General features: G+C 37.4%; 1 protein-coding gene across 1 annotated transcript in view; it reads right to left on the bottom strand.

Annotated features, from left to right (window-relative positions):
* Positions 1-9,802: 9,802 nt before the first annotated feature.
* LOC139710298 (arrestin domain-containing protein 3-like) overlaps positions 9,803-26,964 on the bottom strand; it is a 34,775-nt gene continuing 17,613 nt past the window's right edge. The window contains exons 2-7 of the mRNA XM_071622225.1: positions 20,058-20,192; positions 16,911-17,146; positions 13,507-13,689; positions 12,607-12,807; positions 11,069-11,234; positions 9,803-9,990 (exon numbers count right to left, since the gene is read on the bottom strand). Coding sequence (XP_071478326.1) covers positions 9,803-9,990; positions 11,069-11,234; positions 12,607-12,807; positions 13,507-13,689; positions 16,911-17,146; positions 20,058-20,192 — 1,109 coding nt within the window. The remainder of the gene's footprint in view (positions 9,991-11,068; positions 11,235-12,606; positions 12,808-13,506; positions 13,690-16,910; positions 17,147-20,057; positions 20,193-26,964) is intronic.

Here is a 26,964-nt window from a genome sequence, read left to right as displayed (position 1 = left end):
CCGAGAGAACGAAAGGGAGATGATCAGCCTCTGCTCAATCGGATCCGTTTTAATAATCCTGTTCTACTTTCACGCGGATAACTTAATATTCCACACCGACGGACGCAAACGAAATGAAAATCCGAGTCCAGTATGGCCATACAAGAATTCGTTGTACCGAAACAACACAAGATGCTCAGCTAGTGGCCTCTCAGATTCCTCTTCCTACACACTCAAACTCATATCATTATGCATTCCACAAAGCAATTCTGCGTTTCCACCTCGTGGTGAAAGAGGATACTTGAAAATTCAGTCCTGGGTTCTTGACTTTCCTCTCGCTATTTATACCAAGCACAGGACAGTGCGTCGTCGTAAATTCTCCCACCGTTCGGAAATCGTACTCTGCATTTATAAATTCGTGTTTTAAAGCTCGCCTCCAGTGTTGACAAAGAATACACGTTTCGCAATGGATGAGGAGCCAATGTAGATGCACCCCTGGATCGATTGGATTCATTTAATTAATCTGAGGACATCGAGTAGAATTTTGAATTACTCAATTATTTGATTGCATTTCCTCGCACTCCTCACCAAAAAAAAAAGAGATTTGCGATTTGTCGTCATTTTGGGTTTTATTGAAACAAGAAAACCTTTCATCTTTTCTATAGGCTGTAAGCTGTTCTATAGGGTCGTTGAACAACCGACGCGAGCCCCCACAATCACGGATTGGAATAACGCTTGAAACTATGCTATGTGAGACAATGTTACGACTGAGAAGAAATTCCGAGTGATATTAATGCCTGGTCTACTACACAGCTAAGCGAAAATATGTTCATCCCACTTAATTTTTTTTAACGATCACGATGACTCTATAAAGATTATAAGTATGTTATCAAATCCAGGTGGCATAATTACCTCAGATAATTATAATCGGTATCAGTTGTGGTCTAGATTACCGAGCATACTGTGTTCTGTGTTACCTTGTGAGCTTGGATTGTTCTTTTCATCAGAAACAACTCTGAGAGGATTTGCACTTTTAACCTAAAATTTTCTTTCGTTCTGATGAACGCATGCGCAATAATGTTTCATAATTGCAAATGCTTTTGATGTCAAAATAAAAATGATTCTTAGTACCTCCTAGTGAGACTGATGATATATTCATGTGTATGCTCCCTTACATAATTCATTCACGTAAATATTTTCATGTATTCTGTGCATGTACATAACAATAAATATACATGATTGCATGTAATTTGTACAGTACAAATTAGAAATCTTGTGATATTTACCTAGATTTTTGTATATTCGACGTTATGGGGAAATAAAAAGAATAGTGAGAGGACAGGATATACCTAGGTGGCAGGGAGTGTTTTTTGTGTGTATTTTTTCATGGTGTCCGAACGGTTGGTTACTGTTTGACATGCGAATCAAGTTCATGAAAAATATTTGAAACTCTTAAAGAATTCGGACAAAGACACGAAATCTGCAAGAAATGTGTTAACAAATTTAATGCCAATTGGAATCAATAGTGACGAATCTACACATCTGATATCTTGAAGAAAAAAAAATAAGGACATTGTTAAAGCACTATTGTGAGATGCTGCCGGCCATACAACATTCATTTTATTTGTTTGTATATTTTGCAAACATTTTTGTCAATGGAAAATTTCTTCTGGAAAAGTGTTTAACAGGAATGCCGTTGCAGACAACGCATCAGACCTATTAACATAATATCTTACTCAGAGCTTTATGGCACAGGTACATAACACATAGTAATACACAGTTTTTCAGTTCACATTCCACATTAAAATCAAAAGCATTTACAGAATATACGTGAATTGTTTGATTACATTTATTGCTTTGAAAATCCATATATAGAAAGATGGTGACACTAGGAGAGATCTATGAAAAGGTAATGAGGAGTAATAATGAAGCGTTAATATTGATTAAAGCATTTATTTACATGATACTTTTATACCCTTAGCATGCAAATTTCCTTCTTTCCCTTATAACGTGGTGAGAAATGACGGTATTAAAGAGAGAGAAGGAACAAAACGCAATCTGAAATACGGATCCTCTTGCACTCTTCACACTGTCCCGGAATTGAGCAAATATGGACACAGTCATGATAAAAGAAAAGTTCAAATTCGGCAATAGTCGTATAAAATTGGGTTGTTCGTGAGGGCGTCTTATTAAGCCATATGACTGCCGATGGAGTTTCTCAGGATCCGGCGGCAACATTGTGAGTGGCTGCGAAATCTTTGGCATGCCAAGAAAAAAAAAATAGCCCTACCATCTTGCGAAGGTACATTTTTATAATAAAGATTCACAATCTTTATTGTGATCTTCTACAGGCATCGTATTTGCTTCGGCTGTTGACTAGCTTTGAACCAAGTTTGGGAGCAAGTTCGATGCGAAATTGAGAATTCCATATTCGTATGACCATCCCGTGTCAATTTCGGGACGACTTGACGCCGTCCTACCCATAATGCTCACGGACACACATTATGCATGCACAAGCATCTCAGATGCGTACAAATCCCGTAGTATACAAAAAAAGAGAGAGTTGTACATCCCCGTACTGACAGATGATAGATACACCGTCATTGATTTTGTCAGTTTTTCCCTGGTCAACACATCACATATTATCGGTTGCTTTTATAATGCGTTGGGAGAGTGATTCAAAGTGCACAAAATCTAGACAGCTATTATATAAAGCTGTCATTAATGTCGAGGCAAAACAAATGCACACATCTATTCCTCGAAACGCACGCTGTGTGACCAAACTATCTCCTAATTTGAGCGACTACGTCGATGATATGATGAGTGTGTTAACATTGCAGGAAGTCCGCTTGCTTTACCGATACACACACGTGCCTCGAGGTGGGAATTCGGGAGATTGGAGAGTTCCATTAAATCCGGAGTCCGCAGCCATGTCTGCCGGGGAGAAACAGCCACCCGGAGCGAGCCGAAAGTTTATCCTTCGTGCGTGCGCAATCTTCATAAGATAAAAGCCCTCGAAAACCGACACGTAATTAACGACCGCGCTGCTAATAACGATTCCGGGAACCTCAAGCTCAGTGAAGACCGGTTAGAGACCGGCCGGTAGGCTATTATAGCATGGGATAAGATGCTTTGGAAACGCCATATTTGCACGGTCTGGTTTTTCATTAATTTTTGTCTATTCAAAACAATGTTTTAGGCTTAAACTGATGACTTGTGGACTTCTACCAAAACTCAGTGAGCAAGATTCACACTCGGCGGAATGTCTTGTAGAGTAAGACTTTAGCTTGAAGCTTGTAAATTATTAAAGGGCAATTCCACCTTCATATACATGGGGATTGAGAGAATGCAGCAATTTTATTAGAACATAATATCAGTGAAATTTTGGGGAAATTCAGACAATCCGTTCAAAAGTTATGAAAAAGTGTCTGCGCAGTCACTGCTGGATGAGAAAACTACTATAGCGTATGTCACATGCGAAGAACGATATAAGAAAACATAATTTTTTTTTTAAAGTGCACATTTCCTTGAATTGTCAGTAACGTATATGTTTAAGGATAATACTCTTTCTCCTGCCTTCTGGAAGAGGCAAGTCAAGTGTTCTTTTATTGTGCAAGAAAAGTGAAAATAATGTTGAATTTTTGTTATTTTTTCTTTATATCGTTCGACACAATCAATCATGTGACACCATGATCTTTTCATCTTGCAGTGACTGAGCAGAAACTTCAAAAATTCATAAGTTTTGAACGGATTGTCCGATTTTCCTCATACTTTCACTGACGTGCTCTAGTGATATTGCTTCATTCACTCCATCCATATGTCTATGATATGAAGGTGGACTTGTCCTTTTGAGTTCATAAGCTCATAGTAGCCAGACTTTGATACCGGTCCCATCTGCAGCTTGTGAGTAATTCCTATAGTTAAGATTTTGGTTCCCTCAAAATTAGGCTTGTTGATTGAGTGAGAGAAACATAAACTTCCAAAGTTGACAAATAGCTTTCCAAACAACTACACTTTTTCCCCCTTCTCATTTTGCCCCAAGACTTCGAGTAATCCGACAGAAATTGGTTTACGTGACTACTGCGGAGTAGTTTGCGCACTTTCTGCAAGACACGCAGTGACGTCAGATCAGCGCAGAAGAACATCATCAAAAGGCTAGTGAGAAAGTCAGATATTTCAGGCAACAGTGCAAGGAATTGTGTACTATACTGTGTATTGTACTACAACACCCCTTTCTGTGCCAGGCGCCAGAGACTGCGGACAGTGTGCATATCATTATATGGGTTGCCGATCGGTACTCAGGGCAAATGCACAGTTAAAATTAGCACAATCAAAAAGGCAAGAAAAACAAACATCTTGCAAGAAGACGGAAAGAAAGAAGAAACCCATGATTTTATCCTTAAAGTTTTGATTGCTGGACTATTGATGGCAGCAGATTTTCTTTTTTTTTGTATTGAAGCATGAAAAGTTAAAAAAAAAGATATTTGTAACCTTAAAAAAAATCATACATTATGTACTATCCCCAAGTGCCATAATTATATATCATGATAGCCATCAAAACCCCACATTTTGGTACGAAGGCGAGACCAAACCTATCAGGAAAATCGGCATATTCATGATTTCTTAGGGACATATAGATGACTATCAGTCGACATGTCCCTGCGTACGACACATGGGTTGAACATCACGTGACACCTGCTAAGCACATAATATGGATCCGCGTTCGGTTTACGAGCGACTGTTACAGGGCGCCATTTTCATGATTGCACTCAAGGGGCATACATTCGAACCAGGGGCTTCTACCATGGCAGCATTTGGCGCAAAACCTCCTGGTGCTTGTTACTATAATCATCACTGTGAGTTTGAATGTCTGGTCTAAATTTGGAACGCTTTTAGAGTGTGTTAGTCTGGACTGATGGAGTAAAATTACTGTACTTGCCCATAACGGGTAAGTGTTTTACGGCCTTTTGTTCAAATGTTGTCAAAATATACTGTCTTTAATATGAAGCTGTACGTATTCCCTTTTATGCATCAGAAGGGTAAACTTCATGTGAAGTCAGTTTAAAGCTAGAGATCAAACTAACAAAAGTCAGTGTTAACTTGTGTCAAAGGGACCAGTTCAAACCGAACTGAATTTATTGACCTGCACAGAAGTACAATTGCATTTCAACTCCCTTCACTCTTTTCTGTACTGTTCACTCGTCTTTGTTCTGTTTGTTTTTTCCTCATCGTCTGATAATTTTGTAACAACGTGGTCAGATGAATACGTGGGAAACCACAGCGAGTGTTCACCGCCCATTGAGGTCGCTTCTTCAGCCTCCGACTGACGGGCAGGCAGAATACCGTGTAACCAGCCTCACTGAATATGACATTAACTCTCGTGCCACCTCCATCTTACAATGCCACTAGGATTTCATGCAAATTACATTGCCCCAGGTAATACCAGAGAACTAGTCCAGCTCACCTGATGCCGCATTCAGCAATCCGGAGTGCTTACTGTCTAGCTGAATCGACATCTACAGTCTCGCTGTTTGAGTATGTAAAAGTGCTACATGTGAATAAATTATGGTGCAACAAAGACGAAAACGCATGGACTGTACTGTTAGATATAAATGTGTATAGATTTATATACCCGGGTATTATTGTTTCATAGTTTGTTTCTTGGCCCTGAGCATGAATTCTGCTGCTTAGGGGTCGATGATTATGCGTTGTTTTGCCTGGTGCTTATTGCATTTGCATGTTTGTGGTTTGTTAATGTGATTGGTTTAGGCCAGGTTGAGCTGGGACTAATATTGTTTAAACAGCCGTCAATTTTCTATGAATGCACAAAAGAATTCAACAGGTGCGTTTGTGATTTTGCTGACGGAGGTTCGATGCCGCCGTCTTGTTGAGAAATGTGAGGATTTATTTTGAACGCTGACATAATTTCAAGTTTATTTTGCTTGTTTATTTGTAAAATGAAATTGAATGTTACCTAATGATAAAGTATATAAAACAAAAGCCAATCCTGTTCCCCAAATATATGCAAGTGTGTAAATCTGAGTTGTATGTTGTGAAAGTGTTTAAAACTGTACCTTCATGGAGAGCTTATTTTGATCACTTATTTGAACTCGATTGATACAAATGGAATTGATATGTAAAATCTTCAAGTGTTCTTTGCAAATTAGTAAGTCAGATTAGTGTCCAATCTGTGCGCAATTTCTATTCGCGCATCCCCCTGTCTTTACCACTGTGTAGGCCTACCGCTCATCTTTTATCGGAAGGGATATGCGGAAAATAATTACCATCATAACGACATCTTCCTTTAGGAGAATGGCTGGTCGTTATGCAATAAATCCATTGTCTTCTTATCTGTGGAGCAGGGCAATCGAGTTTGGCGTATACTTCAAAATTTTTGGATGGCGGCATCAAACATAGTGTAGGTTCAAAGGTTTATGAAACAAGATTGTTGCGACTCCATCTCGAAGTGAGCTCTACTACACAGTAGAAAGTGGGTCATTATTCAACATTATGCATGGTAGGCTCGAAGTATGTAAATCAACTAGAATAGTGGTTGCAGAGCAAGAAACAACGTGAGTTTAACAAAAGGCATTGCATTGTTAAAACCGGATGGTGTTCGTTATTAAGAAAATTGGTTAATAAAAGAATGACATCAGCTTTGTTCTTTTGGAGGCTCGTTATTTCGACAAACACTATTTCTATACCCCTAATGAGCATTTTTGGCGTTATTCCGAAGGTTGTCCACTTGATTTCCTATTTAGCTGTATGAACAAGGATACTGCTGTTCATCCATGGGGTCCCGAGGGAATATAGATACTCCGACGGTGCATACTAACAAACCTTCGGAATTAAGAATTATTTTCCATTTTTGGTTAAACGAACCTTTGGAATAACGAGCCTTATTTCATTTTCGGATTAACGAACCTTCGAAATAACGAACTGTTACCGTTACTGGACAACCGACACTAGTCTTGTCAGGAGCACGTGTTGACGGGTGATGGAATGCTACATTTTTACATGCGCAAAACCCCAATTGACAGATATCAATAAATGCAAAACGCCTCTTAGAAAAACAATGAGTGGAACCTGAAAACAAGCAAACAATCCAATAAAACAGAACGATAGTGAGAGTAAAGGCCTCCGCACACGGATCACGGCAACGATCCGGTTTTTTTTTTGCTATGATTACTAAAGGGGAAACATGTCTGGTTCATATCACTTCCCCACTAATAATTTTGTCACCAAATAAATCTTCAAACTGATGATTTTGCTGCTCTTGATTTTTTGACATAAGAGTATCATTTTTAACAGAACCAGACATGGTTCGTTTTGGCGCGCCAGAGCAAAACAAAAACAAAAACAAAAACAAAAACCGGACCGTTGCTGCTACCGAGCTGGGTGTGCGGGGGGCGTAACAGCGTGCACTTGTAGAATCAAATCTGCATGCTGTAATTTTGGTCTCATTCTGGCTATAGCTACATAAACCACACCAATCATTTCATATTGTCATTTGCATCGGAAAAGGCCTGCCGCACAAATAAGAAATTTATTATTCATGAAGATAGGAGCGACTCGTTAGCAGTTCATTCAAATAGTTGTGGTTGATATAGCCCTATATGCTGCAAGATACAGAAGGTCTAGCGGTTGAATTCATCTAAAGTTTTCAGCCCTAAAAAAGTAACAACAGCAATTACCGACAACAAACAAACCGAACCCCAAAATAAACCCAGAAAAAAGTGCAAAATCGAAAGTAATGTCTCTACTCAAAATGATAAAAGTATAAGTGGCACATGGTATACGTTTATACGTGTATAATTATATGCGTATTGCATAGTATACATAATTGACATGTTTTCCTACTCACGAAAAGATATATATGTTATTTTAACATTTAACAGAGATAAAGAAAATGAAGATTCATTGTAATACAGCTTTATTTAACATGACAATGTTTTCCCCCAAAGATTTTACGCTAGTCTCAATGATTCTTAAAATGCTTAACACTTGCTTCTAAAGGTCAAATATGTCTTTTCACGAGGCGTCCATAAATCACATTAAATCATATGGGGGGGGGGGGAGCAAAACCTGAGGCACAATAATAAACGCGCCTGATCATGACAAAGTGAACTAATAATGAGGAAAAAGGTACTGATACAAGCTTGGTGTGCCTTTTCTCCACAGCTCTGACTCGCTGCGAGGACAAGTTCCAGTAAATCTGTTTCACAAGGTTTATCACCACACCTATGCATTATATATCGACAAACTTGATAAGACATGTGCTTCTCCAGGCAATACCATCTTTTGAGTCACTCGGAAACGCCTCGTTCCATCATCCACGAGGGAAGAAGCTTTCCAATCTACTCCTCTGCCGTGCAGCTTTAATCCCCTTTCAAAAATGCAAAGCTACAACACAAATTCACCACTCGCACAATCAATCCACATGATATTATAATATTCAAAGTCTGGCATGAAATAGAGATGATGGGAGCCTCCCTGGTCGTTTCCATGACGACAAGATGTAAATGCCGGATTCTTGATGCTTGCTGCCAGTGCTGGATAGGGGCCGATGCCCTTAAGGGGTATCCGAATGGGCAGTTCGCTTTCGCGGAGCACGTCGTGGGGTCAATATTCATCAACTGCCGAGATTCCAAAGTGCACCAGAGTTAGAGGATAATGGCGCCTCACTCTACCCCATTAATCAGAGCTTGGTCCCCGTGTCAAATTAGGGGGGCATCTCTGCATCGGGCCTAAATTAATCACAATGTTTGAGGGCGGGTGCTGCGTTGTGAAAGGCTTGTCACACATGCACCATCAACGCACAGGATTTTCCTCCGTGTTATCCTCATCATCACCTGTTCGTCCGAGGAATTAACATCGTTTCGAATAATATTCCTGCCCAAAGTTCGCATCTAATTCGATAGAGTGACTTTACGAGACATTAGACGACTGAATCTCCGCGTCTGACGGCGGCACCATTCACAATTAGACCCCTTCTACATTTTTAATGTGCCGGGCAGCGCGAATCTCTGTGAGCTTATTTCTTCTCGAAGGACATTAAGCGTGTTTCTCCGGCAATTTGTCTGCAAACAGCTGAAAACAAGTATTATTCAACAGATATAGACATGCTACAAGTGGGTCATGGAGCTAATAGAGCACACGGTTACGGAAGGAAATCGTGAACAAAAATATATAATTTCCCAAATAAAATGGGATATACTGCCAAAATCTAAACGTCAGGAGTATACCATGCGCAAACATTTTTCTCCTGTTTCTAGGACTGGTATAAAGGTTAGTGGTCGTTGGAGCTCGGAGATTTGCAGAAAGATTGGAAACTAACCTCTTTTCCATACCCCCCCCCCCCTCCCCCACAAAATCATACAAACATACATGTAAATGTATGAAAACATGAATATCTGATGTTTGCCATGGGAACAGCGCATATGAAAACGCGATGTTGAGGTTATAGCGCAAAAAAAAGATCGAAAAAATAACAACACGAAATCATGAAAGTAAAAGAAGATTAGAACCTGCCCACGCTGAAGGGATTGTGTATTGGGTGTGTAGGTGGATCACGTTCGCCAGCCCGTGTTCAGATGTAAGTTTCATTATCAACCAAGCCTTAGCAGAATAAGTCTCACCCACTCAACCCACTGTCCCCATTCCCATTATCCGATAACCGGTCCCAGAAGAATCAACATATCCTCGTCAACACGACCTTCCTCGAAAGGTCTTGCCAAGGTAACATTTTCCGCGGTGATTCGTACTTCAGGTTTCCGCCAGTCTAGATCTTCTCAAAGTCACGACGGCCAAAGTCAGCCGGTGGTTAAAGCGTGGTCGACTTGTCCCCCGAGGACGCAATGACTTGTTGATGTCTCGGAGGCATCGGGGTCGATGTCGGCGTCTTGTAGAAGTTGTAGAGTGGGGAGAAGCTCAGACCACCGTAGACGTACTCGTTGTCCTCCTCGTCACGTATTTCTCGCACACCTTGGTGACACTGCTCGTATGAATGCACTGTGTGTCATTAAAACAGGAATGAATAATTACAGCTACTGCTATTTAAAAATGAGAATCTGAATGATGATTATTCACCGAGATAAACATGACGTGTCAAACTTAGTCATCACACGACATTACCACCGCCACCAACAGCAAACAACGAATTCGGACATTATTTTTTTTTTTTGTCTTCAGGTATAAAATGGTATCATTATGGTTTCACTTCATTTTTGAGACACATAATCCCTGATAATGAGTGAAATTTCAAAATAATCCCGCTTACTTCGCGAATACTTCTTAAAACAGAAAGGATGATTTGAAATATATAAAGAGAAGGAGATGAAAAAAAAATTACATTAACTAGCTCCTTTCATTTGTTTTCATCCAAATTTGGCCAATATTTCCATTCTTATCAATTGCCTTATTTGAGTTCGTGAAGTGTTTCATTATTTATGAACACTGACACGCATAAATATACTGGGTCTTCAAAACGTTGTAGGGGTAGACATACTTGTATTGGGAATGCAACGTCCTCGTAAAAACAACAACAGCAACAGCAACAAACATTAATGGCCTTAGTTTCATGGTTCCAATGTATGAGGAGATTTCAAGGGCTATATAGGGGCCCGCTGGTATAATAATCTTCCCTTTTTATATCAGGTCGAAGAAGATGCCCTTGCCTCCCAAAATAAGCAACGTTTTGCAAATGACAGTGATATTTTGCTCTTCAACAATTCCCTCACGAAAAAAAAAAACTAAAAAAAAATGCAAACAAACAATCAAGTACAAATACAAATGCTGTATTGGGAAAAGCCTTATCCAGAAACTTGCATAATGCATACTCAGGTCCACAGTACGAGACAGGTAGACGACACGGGGGGGGGGGGGGGGGCAAGCTAAGATTTGACGGAGATAGATAGCTAGATCGATATATAGATAGCTGGATAGATAGCTGGATAGATAGATGGATAGATAAATAGATAGATAGATAAATGAATAGATAGATGGATAGAGAGAGAGAGAGAGATAGCAAGAGAAAAAGAGAGAAAAAAAAGAGGGAGGAAGGGAAAGAGGGAGAGAGAAGCAAACTTACAATCTTCCACTGATTTAGCCATGTCAGCGTGGATGTCGGCTGTTGTTACGGCGTCTTGGCTCTCCATAGACCTACCGAAAAAGCTGCCCTCTAGCGGCTCTGTTCCTATAGTTATTTCCAGCATCAGGTCTACATCGAACGGAGTGCTGGCAACGTCGGCGGTGAACTGTGACATTTGGTATTTCGGGAACAACCATAAATTATGAATGGAATTTCACGGAACCATCAAGATAAGCTCGCCGGATGTGAGATAGAAAGTAGTGTCGGTCTCTGACATACAGTCTTAGACACAGAATATATGAATATTGATACAGAGTATACGATGTATACGACGTGTTTTGTGAAAGGAGAAAACAACAGCTTGAGCTACTTTGATTAATGCCACTCTTAAAAAGATAGTGCAGTCGACGGTATATTTGCTTTATAATACACAATACAGAGCAGATACCATAAAATATGTATTTGATTTATCTGCCTGATGGCATATATAAAATCTTTGTTGCCTTTAACATTACAGATCGTTAATGTGATCTGATAATCCTGCTAGTTCATTAGGGATCTCTACTCAGTTTTAGGAGAACATTTAAGATCTTCACTTACAGCTGGTAGAAAGTGAGATTATTCATTGCCGTGATTATCAGGATAAAACGATGGACAGATAACATCAATAATTGTTTCCTTAGCTGAAATCATGCACTGTCATCATAAAATCGCTTGAGAAGACTACGCACTGTAACTAATGAGTGAAGAATAGATGGTGATGACAAGATTATGCTCTTATCATGATTCATTGACTCCTCTCGATAGAGGGCGTAAAAACCGCCATCAACGACAAATGAGAATCCTACACTTCAACCATTGTAGCTCGGCTCACCTATGAGCTTCTCGACACAGCTTGTGACGCTTCGTAAAAAGGAATATTCATGAACGTTACTGTCGCGCATGCGTTGCTCTCTACTCCTGGCCAACGACCTCGATACTAAGTATCCAAATATATTTTGCCTTCAGAGATTCTGGTTAAAACTAAAGGCACAGGTGACTCCAAAATTGTTACTTTTCACTTGAGTAGCTCAGCCCCGAAGTGAATAGTACTATCAGAGGCACCGCGGCCCATAGTTTTAACCAGCGTCTTGAAAGTAGAAAGAGTATATTATTTGTTTTATATTTTGGATCAAATATTCTAAACAAAAGAAGGGGAAAGATGAAGCGAGAAGTCATGTGGTGGATGCAAAGGTGTGGAGGGATCCTGAAGTGACTATAGAAGTCAGCACGCTATGACGTTACAGTTTCTTTATGACGTCGTTTTACAAATAGTGTACTAGTTGGAAAATGTCGTCATAAAAAAGAAATTACAATATTTTTCCAAATAGTAAAGCATGGAGTGTCAAAAGTGACATCTTCTTGAAATAGTTGAAAATACATGCAATCACATGAAGCTCTTTTTCAGCCGCCGATCACAACAGGATACATTAAAAAAATCCAAAATACACTGAAATATGATAACCAATAGCTGTAGGCATAATTATGTTGTAGGTTACCTTAATATAGTACTTGATGTCGATGAAGCTACATCCCTCCAGCCCTGTCGCCGGCACCGGTGGTATGACCAGTGGTTTCTGCACCCACGTGGCTCTGGAGTAAGCGCCACAACCCTCATACATAATACTTGTTACAACGTGCGATGTCGTACGGAAACCCGGCGCCCCAACTCCTTCTCTTCTGGCGCCGTAATTTACCGACTACGTGTGGAGAGAGAAAAAAAGAGAAAGGATGGTGGAACTCAATTTCTGGTTTAATCTTTTATCAATTTTGATTGCGACATTTTCAAGGCTATTTTCAATAAACTCAAATCAATTAATGTACAGTCTGGGCCTACATGTGGAGCTGGGACTTCAATGTTGTACATTAATGTGATCGTCATGTTCTCTAGAGATTTCTGCCATCATGATTTAAACTCGTTCATGAGTCTCATACCCTTTTAATTTGACAACTGTAATGTCTCATGACAAATCAATCATCATTTTCGCTAGTGCAAACTGAATGTGGATTAAAGAGAACTTATTGAATAAATGTTTATCTGAAAGATCATCAAAGGCTTCGATGCCAATATACAGATTATTGTTAGGTTTTTTGTATGTACTTCGTTCTTATTCAGTAGAGTAATTTGTAGGGGGAAGGGAAATGTTTGCGAGCTTAGCGCATTTTAGGTTTCATCAGTTCAAAATTTCTTTGCGACACGAAAAAAATTTGCGACAATGAATCTGCGAATTTGATTGCAGTTATTTACGAACCCAGACGAAACTTGTAACTACTATTCGCTACGTTTGCAAACATTCGCTACTCAGTAAGCTACCCTAATTACTCTGTGTATACCAAGGGAATCAACTTTAAATCGTTAAATGGCAAGGAATAGTAACGTTAATTTCTCTCAGCCGTGCCTGAATAAGTTCGGCCTCCAGCGTGCACACGCTCCTGTTGCTCTTGTTCTCCAACGTGGCCGAGATGTACACCGTCTCTCCGGGCACGTAACACTTCTTGTCCGTGTGCGCAGTAACGCTGATCGGCCCCGTTGCGCAGCATAGGCAGCACACTATCTTCTCATCCTCCGCGTACACCTGCGACTGTAAACAACAACAATAACAAAAGTTAGCAGCAACAGCAACAACAACAGTACCATCATCAACATCATCATCATCAGTAGCAGCAGCAACAACAACAACAACTACCTCTGCTACTGAACCGTAGAAGCGGCTTTTTCAACTTCAACATGGTCCCACTTTTGTTTTTGTGACTACTTTGTATTACACTTTATAAAGTATACGTTTCGATTATCTTTTTACGTCATAAAAAAACAAAAATAATGTCATTAAATAGTAATAATCGCTGTAAATTAGTTGTGTTCTCTTCTTTGCTATTCTGAACACAAAATAGAAATAAATCAAAACAAAACAATCAATCAATTAATCATTCAATCAATCACTAAAATATTGTATTCATAACTTTGAGTCCCTTTCATCGCACTATTGATGCTTATATTCTATGACTGTAGTGTCATGCTAACAGTGGTTATAACGAGATATCGATTTTACCAATCGCAAATCATGCTGTGAATACACTATGTATAATTGTAAATATGTATAACTATTATGAAGAGTTTGAATGCAAAACTAACCATTTAAAAGTTGAATCTTGCCAAGTGTTGACACTTGAGAAAGAATATATGGCATATGTTTGTTCCATTCACATCACGTGTTCAACATTCGTCTTATAATTATTGAATAACTTTCATATCTCTATAACACACCGAAGGCCTCACCACTTTCATGCACTCACCACTCTGCACATGCAATCCACCTCGCACCCCCGTCCCCACACTCCCATCCAAATACTCACCCTGGATAAACATAATCTATATTTGTCAACTGGGCTGTTTCCGCTCTCGAGCGTAAGCTTAAAGGATACAGCCTTTTTTCTGCAATTGCTCCCCTTAGATTGTACCTTTAAATTATTTTTCCTTTTTTATTATATCATTAATGTACCGTGTGATTTGTATTTCACAATTGTCAGTATTTTGTATTCATCACGTTTATGATTTTTTTTTCCAAAAATCCTATGGTTTGTGCAAAAGAAAATGTATTTGTTTGTATATTATGCTTGTCATGAAATTGCAGAAATAAATAAATATCAAATATCAAATATATCACGTGACTGCGAGCACGTGCACACAAACTTATAATGACTGATGGAGGGGTGGGGTCGAGATGAAGGTGGGGTGATGATAGTAATGCTTTAACTGACCTGGGAGCTTTTTTATGGAATGAGGTTAATTCGTCTATGTATCAAGCACACGCATCGGTCATAATCGAAAATATAAAGTATAGAATCAGAAACATCTGTGAATAAATGATTGCTATAAGGTCGTAGATATCATCTATTTTGCAAGATTATATGTTCCATTAGAAGTGACATCTGAAAAAAAAAAACGTTGTCTCGGGAGGACAAACCTAGATTTGCTACAGCATTCATATCCATCTCGATGTAAGTTTTATTTGATCACTTTTCGCCATAGAAAGAAGTGACTTTACCTCATCTATACTGTTAGAATTTCATCTCATGTGCTTTCTCATTGCCCGGTCCACCCTTTTCAAATACTACTTCACACAGGCCCCTTTGACACGCGTAGGTTCCACATCGAGTCTAGGGTTCTTTATACGACCAAGACAAAGTAATATTCACATATTTCTTCTTGTTATTGTTGTTGTTTCCTCTATATTCTCACTTTGTATACTCTGAGCATCTTCGGCTCATACCCTCCTAGACTTTGATTGTTTTAGTTATTGAATTCTTATTGAATATCACATCATCAAGAGGCGACAATCGAGCTTACATACGGCGCCTAATTCTGCTCATCCTCAAACACTCTTGAATATCTCAAAGATACATGACTCTCTGCGATTGTTCGTTTATTTGTTCTTTATTTTTGTTTGTTTCTTAAGCAGTCTGTAATAATTATCGTTTGCCCGCTGCGGTTCTTGCAAACATTCTTGGAAGAAACAAAACGGAAAGGATAATAAGGCAAACGTTTAAATGAATGTTATTCAGGAAGCTCATATAGCGTCTTCTTATCACGCCAAACAAATTTTGAATGTCAAATGAGTTTTATGGTGAAATCCAACTCCATCACATTATTGATACATAGCACACTATTTCAAAAAGTGCACAAATTATGCAAAGAAGAAATTCATGTTCTCTTGAACACTTGCATAAACAAAAGTGAAACACACCGAAAAGAGAAAGTTTCAGTTGAATTGGGAAAAGAATGCCGAAACTATGGAACCTAAAGTTCAATTCGTTTTATTCTATTTCTTGTTTTTTTTTTACAAGTAATATCGATCTCATGGAGTGACATAGATATTAATCAGGGCATTTATGTGATTACCTAAAGCTTCCCAATGAGCATGAATATACGTTTTGAATCTCATAAAACTATTTTTCTTGTCAATAATTCGGTAAATTTTGATGCCCTTGTACACGTGTGGAAATTTTACAACACGTTAACGTGAAGGATATAACTTTTCTTTCTTAAGCTTTTCATCGAAGAAAGAAAATTTGCGTGCATTTTTTTAAAGAAATCAAGTGTATGTCTTTACAAATTATGACACCATTATATCAACTAATTTGCACATGTGACTGACGGACAGCACTACTTTTACATTCGCAATTTTACATTCCATAATCATCTTTTAAAAATCTAATTTCATATTTTTTTTTATCGTTTCTTATCACTCTTTCTGCACAATCAAAAGTTTCTTGAATGTCGATGGTTTTTCACTTTAACTGGAATGGAGTGAATTACTGAATGGCTTTATGTGGGACTGAGCGGGAGTTATGCACTCGCGAAAGTCTTTATACTGTCATCGGAATATATACGGCGGTATTAAGATTCCCTCACAAAAAAAGGAAAGATTATAGGACAGTTATGAAATATTCAAAGCCCACGGATCATGGGCTTGTTCCAGACCACTTCCCCGCCATTCAATTACTCTCGGCTCATGCATTTTTCAGCATGAAATAGAGGGAATTCATAGCGTATCCGTCATACACCCCTCCCTCCAAAGACCGGCGATTCTTCATTTCCATCACGCTGCGCTTTTCCGGTGGATGACTTTCACGAATTCTATCTTCTTCTTTTTCTTTTTTTTTCCTTCAAATTGCATCTTGTGTCCATAAAGTATGCAGAAACTTTCGTTACATACCTGAATATAGTATTTGCATTTAATATACTAGTATGTGACAAAAAACTAAAACAAAAACAAAAGCAAGAAGAGGTGTCTACACGTACCATCGCATTCGGGATGGTGTTGAGGTCCACGGGAACACCAGCGATTGTGAAACCCCTTTTGGTCACGTGATCAAATTTCCAGGGTCGGTCGACGACAGCGCGGGCAAAGAAGCGGGAGTAACCCAGCGTGCCCTCGAAGGAGCATGGCAGGACACGGAGTGGGAGCTGGAATTCGAAGGGAAACTTGTGTGTCCCGGGTTCCAACGAGAGCTGGTAGTCGTCGTCGTTGGTAGGCTCTGTTTTTGGTTCAGATAGATAGATAGATAGATAGATAGATAGATAGATAGATAGATAGATATAGAGATAGATAAATAGATAGACAGATAGATAGATAGATAGATAGATAGATAGATATAGATAGATAGAGATAAATAGATAGATAGATAGAGAGAGAGAGATAAATAGATAGATAGAGAGAGATAGATAGATAGATAGAGAGTTAGATAAATAGAAAGAGACAGACAGACAGATAGATAGATAGATAGATAGGTAGGTAGGTAGATAGATAGATAGATATAGATAAATAGATAGATAGATAGAGAGAGATAGATAAATAGATAGATAGATAGAGAGATAGATAGATAGATAGATAGATAGAGAGATAGATAGATAGATAGAGAGTTAGATAAATAGATAGACAGACAGATAGATAGATAGATATATAGATATAGATAGATAGAGATAAATAAATAGATAGATAGAGAGATAGATTGATAGATAGAGAGATAGATAGAGATAAATAGATATATAGACAGAGAGACAGATAGATAAATGAATAGATAGAGAGATAGATAAAGAGAGAGACAGACGGATAGAAAGGTAGAGACATATAGAGAGGGAGAGATGCAGAAAGGAAGAGATAGAGTTGGGGGGGGGGGGTGGGGTAAGGAGGGAGAAACCAACCAAGCAAGATTGGTATAAATTAACATACCTCTAATATAACTTGTTAACAAGAAACATATTAACCTTAACATTAACATGTAACATATAAATGTAACAGTTACCGCCCGATTTGATGCTTTTATTCTAAGAAGACTAAAGGTTGCGTAGTATTCTAAGAATATAAAGAAAAGCCAGACAGTTTCATTAGTCCTGCTTATCCAAGACGTGGCAGGGTATGGCAACACGTGTTATCTAATACAATGTACTATCTATCTATCTATGTAATAATCTCTATATTTTTATGTTTCAACAATGTTATGATGCTTAGGGTTATTATCGCCATCTTACAATTAAAATAAACAAGCATCATGAATTACATTGACGGCTATTGTTGAATGATAATTTTGCAAATTTCTTCTTAAACTAGAATGAGTTTAAGATGTAACATTTTGAATTGATGTTTTCACATTTGAATATTCGAGCTCGTTAGCGCAATTTAGTATAATGTAGAGATATTGAATTCGATAAAAAGACATCCATCAAAAACTATTATATCATTCATGGTAGAGAAGCATTACATGTATATACAATACATGTAACACAAGCACGTATTGCCAGATGCAGCGTCTGCTTTCTCGCAACGAGCGCGCACGATTTTCATGAAATTGAGACGCCACGTACTACAGAGACCACGAACGATAAAACAATTCAGGTAAAGGCTGAGGAGCGAAAGTCGGCCACCAGACTCGGCCACCAGACTGCGAGAAGATAGAGTTTGATTGTTCACCGAGAAGACAGCCCCTGTATTCGACGTGGACTGAACGTGCCTGAGAAAAGTAATTCAGACTCTGCAAAGGTCTAGTGCGAGCCCAACGTCTGAAATGATAAATTTATACGCTTTTCATTTTTTACAACGTCTCGTTTTATTTGTAATCCTACACGCGCTGAAACCTGCCATGTGCTCAAGGAATAGACATATCGTATAAACACACACACACACGCACTCGCACACACACACATATATATATATATATATATATATCTGTCATATATATAAATGTCAATATATATATATATATATATATATATATATATATATATATATATATATAGCAATGATAATGTCACAACAGAGGAATGCATTAAATGCCAATCTTGATTTTTAATTAAAAATCAAAATTGGCATTCAATGCATTCCTCTGTTGTGACATTATTATTGCTATTTCTAGTACTGACAATACGCAGAGCAACTACAATGTATATATATATATATATATATATATATATATATATATGTATATGTATATATATATATGTGTGTGTATATATATATATCAAAGAGAGAAAGAGAAGAAATAAGTAATATACAAAGTGGCAATAAGAAAGAATCGAAGATAGATAAATAGATAAAGAGAGGGGGCAGATAGATGAAGAAGGAAGAAGGAAAAAATAGAGTGATAGATGTTTACAGTTAACGGTGTGAAAAAAAAATATTGTATGTCTTTATCATATAAGATAGACGAGCACATTTTCAAGCCCTTTACAGAATCATTTACATTTCAAGAGGTTTTGTCAAGGCGCAGTTGGGTCTGTATAATTTTCTTTCTACTTCGTAATTTGATTTACAGAGAGAGAGAGAGAGAGAGAGAGAGAGAGAGAAAGAGAGGGAGGGAGATAGTGTCATGACTGTATTATGCATGCGACATGTTAAATAATTAAGTCAGGATGCTTGATTTGTCAATATTGACTTGTGCTCGTAAAACCTCATACAACTTCACAACACTGACACTCAACATGCTCAAACAAAATTGACGGAACATGGCATGACACTCATCATTCAGGTTGTAGAGTATTTTACATTTTATGTGTTCCGATACAAACATATTCCACTTATCGTTAGTCTCACTTCCTGTCACCTAGCTGCAGTTAGATCCAGAAAATAATGAATGGTGCTCATAGAAATTCATATATTTAAATTGAATATAATGTAACATGAAAATGTATGAAAGCAGACATATAGGGCCTACATCAACATAAAGATATACGTACAAAGGCCTGCATTCATACATACAATGTACATAATACATACACACGCATATAAACGTATACGCATACGCACATACTACTTACATAGATGCAAACGTGCATATACACACATATACATATATATATATATATATATATATATATATATATATATATATATATATATACATATATATATATATGCTTACACATTTAAATACATATCCATACGTATTTCACCTTTTCCAAGTATTGTGATCTTCTGGTCAAAGTAGCACTCTCCAGCCATGTACGGTATCGTGACCTTTGACTTCCCACGTGACTCGATCTCCGTCCAGTTGACCATTGCTCGTCCAACGAAATGCATATAGAGACCTATAAGACATAAGAAAGATGTAATGAAAACGTTAATGCTCATATACATATTCATTTTAAAGGAAACCAAAACCCATAGAGAAATGTGTATTGAGTGAAAGCAGCAACATCAGTAGAACACATCAGTGAAAGTTTGAGGAAAATCGGACAATCGATGCAAAAATTATGAATTTTTAAAGTTTTGGTGTTGGAACCACCGGACAAGGAGACTACTTGAGTTTATGACATCGCGGACAACAATATAAAGAAAAAATCAAGAAAATTCAACATGCTTTCACTTTTCTAGCGTAAAGAGCACTTGACTAACCGCTTTCAGAAAGCAGGGGAACAAATACTATACCCTTAACATAATTATGTCAGTACCAAGTTGATGGAATTTGTAATTTTCATGAATTTTCTTTTGTGGAATTCTCTTTATATTTTCTCTGTATTGTTGTCCACATATGACGTCATTAACTCTAGTAGTCTCCTCATCCAGCGATTCCAACACCAAAACTTTAAAAATTAATAACTTTTGTATCGATTGTCCGATTTTCCTCTAACTTTCACTGATGTGTTCTGCTAATGTTGCTGCTTTCATTCAATCCACATTGCTCTTTGGGTTTGGTTTCCTTTAAGCATCTTCCGAGACATTACATGGTCGTCTTTGTGAGTGTATAATGGCGATATATTAGTAAATACATAAAAAAGGTATACTATTGAATGAATGAGAAAAGAAAACAGCATTTGCTTGGAGCAGAGTACAGTTATAAGTGTACGTATATTAATATAAAAGGTACTTATACTCACACACACAAGCACAGAAGCAGAGAAATACACACAAACATGTATGTTTACATATGAAAACGTGTATATATATGCATATTTATGTATATACATATAAACATATATATATGCATATAAACATATATATATGCATATTTATGTATATATATATACATATATATATATGCATATTTATGTATATATGTACTAAAACAGTATACATGCTTATACACATATACTACATACATTTGACATAGTAAACATATACATACATAATTTTATACAGTGTCCTTTCTCTCCTAATGGAAACAAATAAATATATAGAAAGATACCCACAAAAGAGCAAAGGAGCATATCATTCATATTGTTCCAGAAATAATATGCGTCCAGATATGCAACACAGTACAAGGCTCGGCGAAGTCACACTCAGTACAATGTATTCATTGCATGCAGTCGTGTTCTCTCGTCGGACTGACTTCATGCATGGCAGATGACCCCGATCCCTGGTTCTCGCACCAAAGGAGAAATTAGGTCACGCGAGGTCATATATCTTCACTCCAGATCCTGACCAAAGGCGCCACTGTTTGGCTCTGGAAAACATCACCACCATCTTCCACCAGATGGTCCTATCATAGTGTGTGTGTGTGTGTGTGTGTGTGTGTGTGTGTGTGTGTGTGTGTGTGTGTGTGTGTGTGTGTGTGTGTGTGTGCGTTTCTCTTTCGCTAATGATAATTATCATCAACAAATTATAGATACCTATTCTCACGTACAGAGTAATTGTTTTGTTCTTATTCAATGTATTTTCCCATGTCACATGCAATCTTCTGTGGTGCAAGATTTTGTTTTTATTTTGTATTATGATGAAATGTATGTACTTGTATTTAATTTCTGTAATATATTTATATGTTTTTGTTGGAAATGAAAAATAAATGAATGAATGAAAGAATGAATTTCAATTTGATTTGTACTTCAATTCACAGCAAATCTCAATTTCAACTACTCAAACACGACGGACTCATCATATGGTGAGTTCTCTTTGTTTCTTTGTTTTTTCTATACGAGGAAGCCATTTAATGAATTTCATGACATTGAATATATTATTATTGGACATTCATGTACGGCTTCGTAAGGACTGCGGCTTCCCCTAGTTTTATAATCAGTGAAGGTTACAAAAGAAAACAAAATCATAAGGCTTGAAACGGACAATCGGTCCTTCATAAAGCCTGTACTGAGATTTAAATACAGCGTCTGTAATGAAGATTTTCCTTATTGTGTGTTAACCTTAGCGAATATAATTGTACCTCACGTAAGCTGATAAATAACTTAAAGGACAAGTTCACCTTCATAGACATGTGGGTTGAGTGAATGCAGCAATATTAGTAGAACACATCAATGAGAGTTTGAGGAAAATCGGACAATCCGTTCAAAAGTTATGAATTTTTGAAGTTTCTGCTCAGTCATGGCTGGATGAGAAGACTACTATAGCTTGTGATGTCATATGAGTACAACTATATAAAGAAAGTATAAAGAAAATTCAAGATATTCTCACTTTTCTCACATAATAAAAGAACACTCGACTTCTCTCTTTCAGATGTCAGGGGAAATAATATTACCCCTAACATAAGTCAGTAACATGTCGAAGAAATGTGCACTTTATTCAAAAAGTCAAGTTTTGTGAAATTCTCTTTTTATTTTCCTTATATTGTTGTACGCATGTGACATCATACACTGTAGTAGTCTTCTCCTCCAGCAGTGATTGCACAGATACTTTAAAAATTCATAACTTTTGAACGGATTGTCGGATTTTCCCCAAACTTTCACTGATGTGTTCTACTAATATTGCTGCATTCACTCAATCCACATGTATATGAAGGTGAACTTGTACTTTAACAAAGATTGCAGACATCTAATCATAGTGGGGATGTCGAAGAAAGAATCATGGCAAATGTATCACAAATATAATGATTGTCATAGGAATAATTAATTGCATAAGCACAAATTGTCTCTCAGACATAAAGGACAATACCAGCAGAGTGAGAGCAACGACACTCCATGTAATCTTCAGCGGACGTTCAATGATTTGCGTTCTCTTACTAGTGGTGAAGTGGTCTTATTTTTTCTCGAAGAGAGCAAGATATTGCGGACATTATAAATTAGCATGAATGCAAATGAGTATCTGAATATAAGAACAACCCAAGTCCATGGAAGACCATTTCGAGTAAACTTTAAAAAACTTCATATCTTTTTTGTTTGTCCAATAATATTCTATTTAACTGTGATGGGAAAGCAACATTGTATATACAAATTAGAACATATATTATTATGACAATTAACATTTACATTAATTGTGGAGAGGCCATTTTGTGTGATGGACTTGGCTTGTTCTTTGAATCATATACATTCTGCTATAGAGATGAGAGAAGGATGAGAGAGGGCGCTATAATATGAATGTAAGAATGACCCAAATCCTTCATTCTTACATTCATATAAGATTTAACTCATTCATTTCAGGCACTTCCGGGGGTAATTAGGATTTATCATTTATACACAAGATGAGTCCATGCATAAGCTACAATTTCTCATGTCAAACTGAATTTGGCCAAAAATTGGACTTAGGTCGTTCTTATATTCAGGTCTTCAAATAGCTCCCCCTTACGAGTCTCCAGGGACGATGGACTACCTGGAGCTCTGGCTCGCTTGAGCAGGAGCTGCTCGAACAAGAATTTTGTGAAATTCACGATACAGCAGCCTTTTTACTTATCTAATTAAAGATAAATGCCATACAACGTACACAACCAAAAACACTATCTAGTAATCTATCCATTATTCTGGTTGATACTTTCAACACTAGATAACGACGCATTTATTTAGATATTTTGATTTTCTTATCACATGTATTCCAGACATCACTTGTGCTATATCCAAGTTTTCAAGTGATCATATCTATGTTTGAATATATCTATATCTTTATCCATAATTATCTATACATATCTAAATCTATATCTATAGGCTATATATGAAGAGCTTGCCTCCAAAAGGCGCTAAATCCATCATTTTTGAATGGATTTAGCGCCTTTTGGAAGCAAGATCTTCATATATATATATATATATATATATATATATATGTATGTATGTATGTGCGTATATGTGTGTGGGTGTGTGTGCATGCATTGTACACATAGTGATATCTAGAGTAGTTTTAACTTTGTACGGTTATTTTTGTCTTCAGCTATTGAAATCATCCTTCCCATCCATTGTCACTAAGAAGTATATAATTCACAACATTAAATATTTTCAAAAGTTGTAGACAAGTCAAGCCCCCCATGTCTCCTTAGGGTCTCCAAGTTTAGTTGCTCTCCATTAGGCGATTAATTGTACTGTGATATCCAAGCTAATTTCTATAAGCGGACGCGGGGGGCATCGATCTTACAGAGAATAGAGGACACAAATACATTTTCTCAACTTCTGCTTGCAGCATTCGAGTCATTCCAACGATCCTTTCCTGTTTTCTTAGTATTCAGTATCTAGTGAATTCTCCTTGGGAAAAAATGATGATTTCGCTTTTAAGGCCCGTAAATTGCCTATCTGTATCGATGGAAGGGAGATTGTACGAGTGCTGTGCATTTTTGTTTCGTACTGATAAGTGTTTAACTTTCTCTTTTCGAGTTGATGATGTTGCATTAGGACGGGGAAAAAAAGCAGACAAGACAGAAAACACAAGCTTCCATAAATACAGTGCGCACATATTTAGTGGCGCCATAGCGAGAAAAGCATTTCACAGCTTTCCGCCATTTTGTAACACAGAGCTGTCTGGCAAAGACAATGTTACAAAAAACAAACAAACAAAAAAACCAACCCCCCAAAATAAACAAACAAACAAACAAACAAACAAACAAACAAACAAAAACACAGAACCCAAATACTGAATATGATAAGACAGAATAGATAGATCATTCCATATTTTTTTTCGATCGTGCAGCCGTAAGCAAGTGTTTCAATGTTTACGTTAGTGATTGATAGCATATCTCCGTGCAGATGCTGTTTTGATCAAAATCTGCATGAGGAGATTGCGTGGTATAATCCATACACGGCTGGTCGGGAATGTCGAACGCTATAGAGTGTAATTTAATCAGAAAAGAAATGCATTTTGCGATCTTAAAATAAGAAATCATAAATAGGGAAGACGATCTCATATATATAAATATACTATTCTTTTTTTCTGCTGTCACTTTCACAGCAGTATAGGATCTGTGTACAGATATACAGAATGGGCTTTCTCGTAGGTTTGTGTGTATGTATGATGCGACGTGATACTTTTTTTTTTCTGTGTAAGCATGGTAAGAGATGTGAATATCTCAAACATGAGGGAGAGGTATATGGAGGAAACAAAGATTGAGAAAGAAGGAGTGTGTGTGCGTGTGTGTGTGTGACAGAGAAAGTGAGAGAGAGAGTGTGTGTGTCTTTGTGTGTGTGTATGTCTTTAAGACACACACACACACACACACACACACACACACACACACACACACACACACACACACACACACACACGCACTCTCAGGAAGATAGAGAGGAGAGGGAGAGAGGGAGAGAAAGATAGATAGAGCATTAGAGAGTGAGAGAATGGGGAGATAGATGTTATCAAAGACATTCAGAAAAGTGGAGAACTTATTTAGCGTGTGTTTATGCTTGTGTAGAAAGAGGTAGACTAGCAGGGAGATGTAAAGAGAGAAGGAGTTAGGAAAGAAGAGAGGGAGACAGAAAAAAATGAACAGAAAGATAAATAGATAGATAAATGGAGAGAGATAGAGGGAGAGAGAGAGAGAGAGAGGGAGCGGCAGATTCACTTGTTTGCGTGCATGAGCTGAAAGACTTAATTGACTTAAACTGGGCCTCCTCTGAATTTCCTTAAATTTCATATTCCCTTATGGAAATTGGAATAATGCTAACATGGGAATGGATCCGTGGCATTATGAATAACGTCGGTGCATCGGGCTTTCGTGTGGATTATAATTTAGATGTGGTCTTACTTTCATAAGCGATTGCTTTGCGATCTGAAATCGTTAATTTTATGTCCAGGAAAGCATACACACACACACACACACACACACACACACACACACACACACACACACACACAGACAGACAGACACACACACACACACGCACGCACACACACACGCACACACACACAAATTGTTGATAATTTGAATGTGTCTGTCTATTCAATCTTTCTGTCTATATGATTATATACATGTATCTTTCAACTGCGTGTATTTGCGAATATGTTTCTACTCACACACAGTTATAATCATATATATATATATATATATATATATATATATATATATATATATACACGTCAGTATTAGAATTATACATGCATAATCTAATCATTCGGTGAGATAATTGGTTATCATGAAGCCTCTATATACTTTTTGAGTCATATTTGATAGTCGTCATTTCGGATATTTTTTTCTTTTTAATTTGACGGGCTTATATTGTGTTGAATACAAATTACCAAAATAACAATAATCTTGATTTACTGATTTACTTGATGACATGATTTTCTTGATTTTCTCATTTTCCCTCTACAAGTATAAAGAAAATGTAACACAAATGAGCAAAAAGAAAAACTTTGCTATTTTTCTATTGGATAATTTTTGTACAAAGTGACTTGAAAGGCAGGAAATATAACTTTACATTATGATTATCATAGATCTGTTTGATTCGTTGACCGATGTTGATGCAATAGAAAATGAGTAACACACCTCTTCAAATGTGGTGAATTATGTTGTTGCAGTGTTTGCTATAGAGGACTGTGTATTCCCATTGTTTTACACAATTATCTAAACACTAGTTTAACCGAAGTCAATCACAATGTATTCAGATTTACAGTGAACACAATCCGTGGTCATGAGAGGGTTATTTGTCTATTATAACATCGTCCCACATAAATGGCGCCACCTTCGGTCATTCAAATGTGAGCGCAGTTGCTTTTTCACAT

The sequence above is a fragment of the Diadema antillarum genome, unplaced genomic scaffold, assembly GCF_040938485.1.
Source record: "Diadema antillarum isolate AM-2024a unplaced genomic scaffold, OU_Dant_1.0 seq00001520_RagTag, whole genome shotgun sequence".
Taxonomy (NCBI): Eukaryota; Metazoa; Echinodermata; class Echinoidea; order Diadematoida; family Diadematidae; genus Diadema; species Diadema antillarum.
Note: the sequence above shows the minus strand (reverse complement) of the source record. Positions and strands in the feature narration are given on the sequence as shown.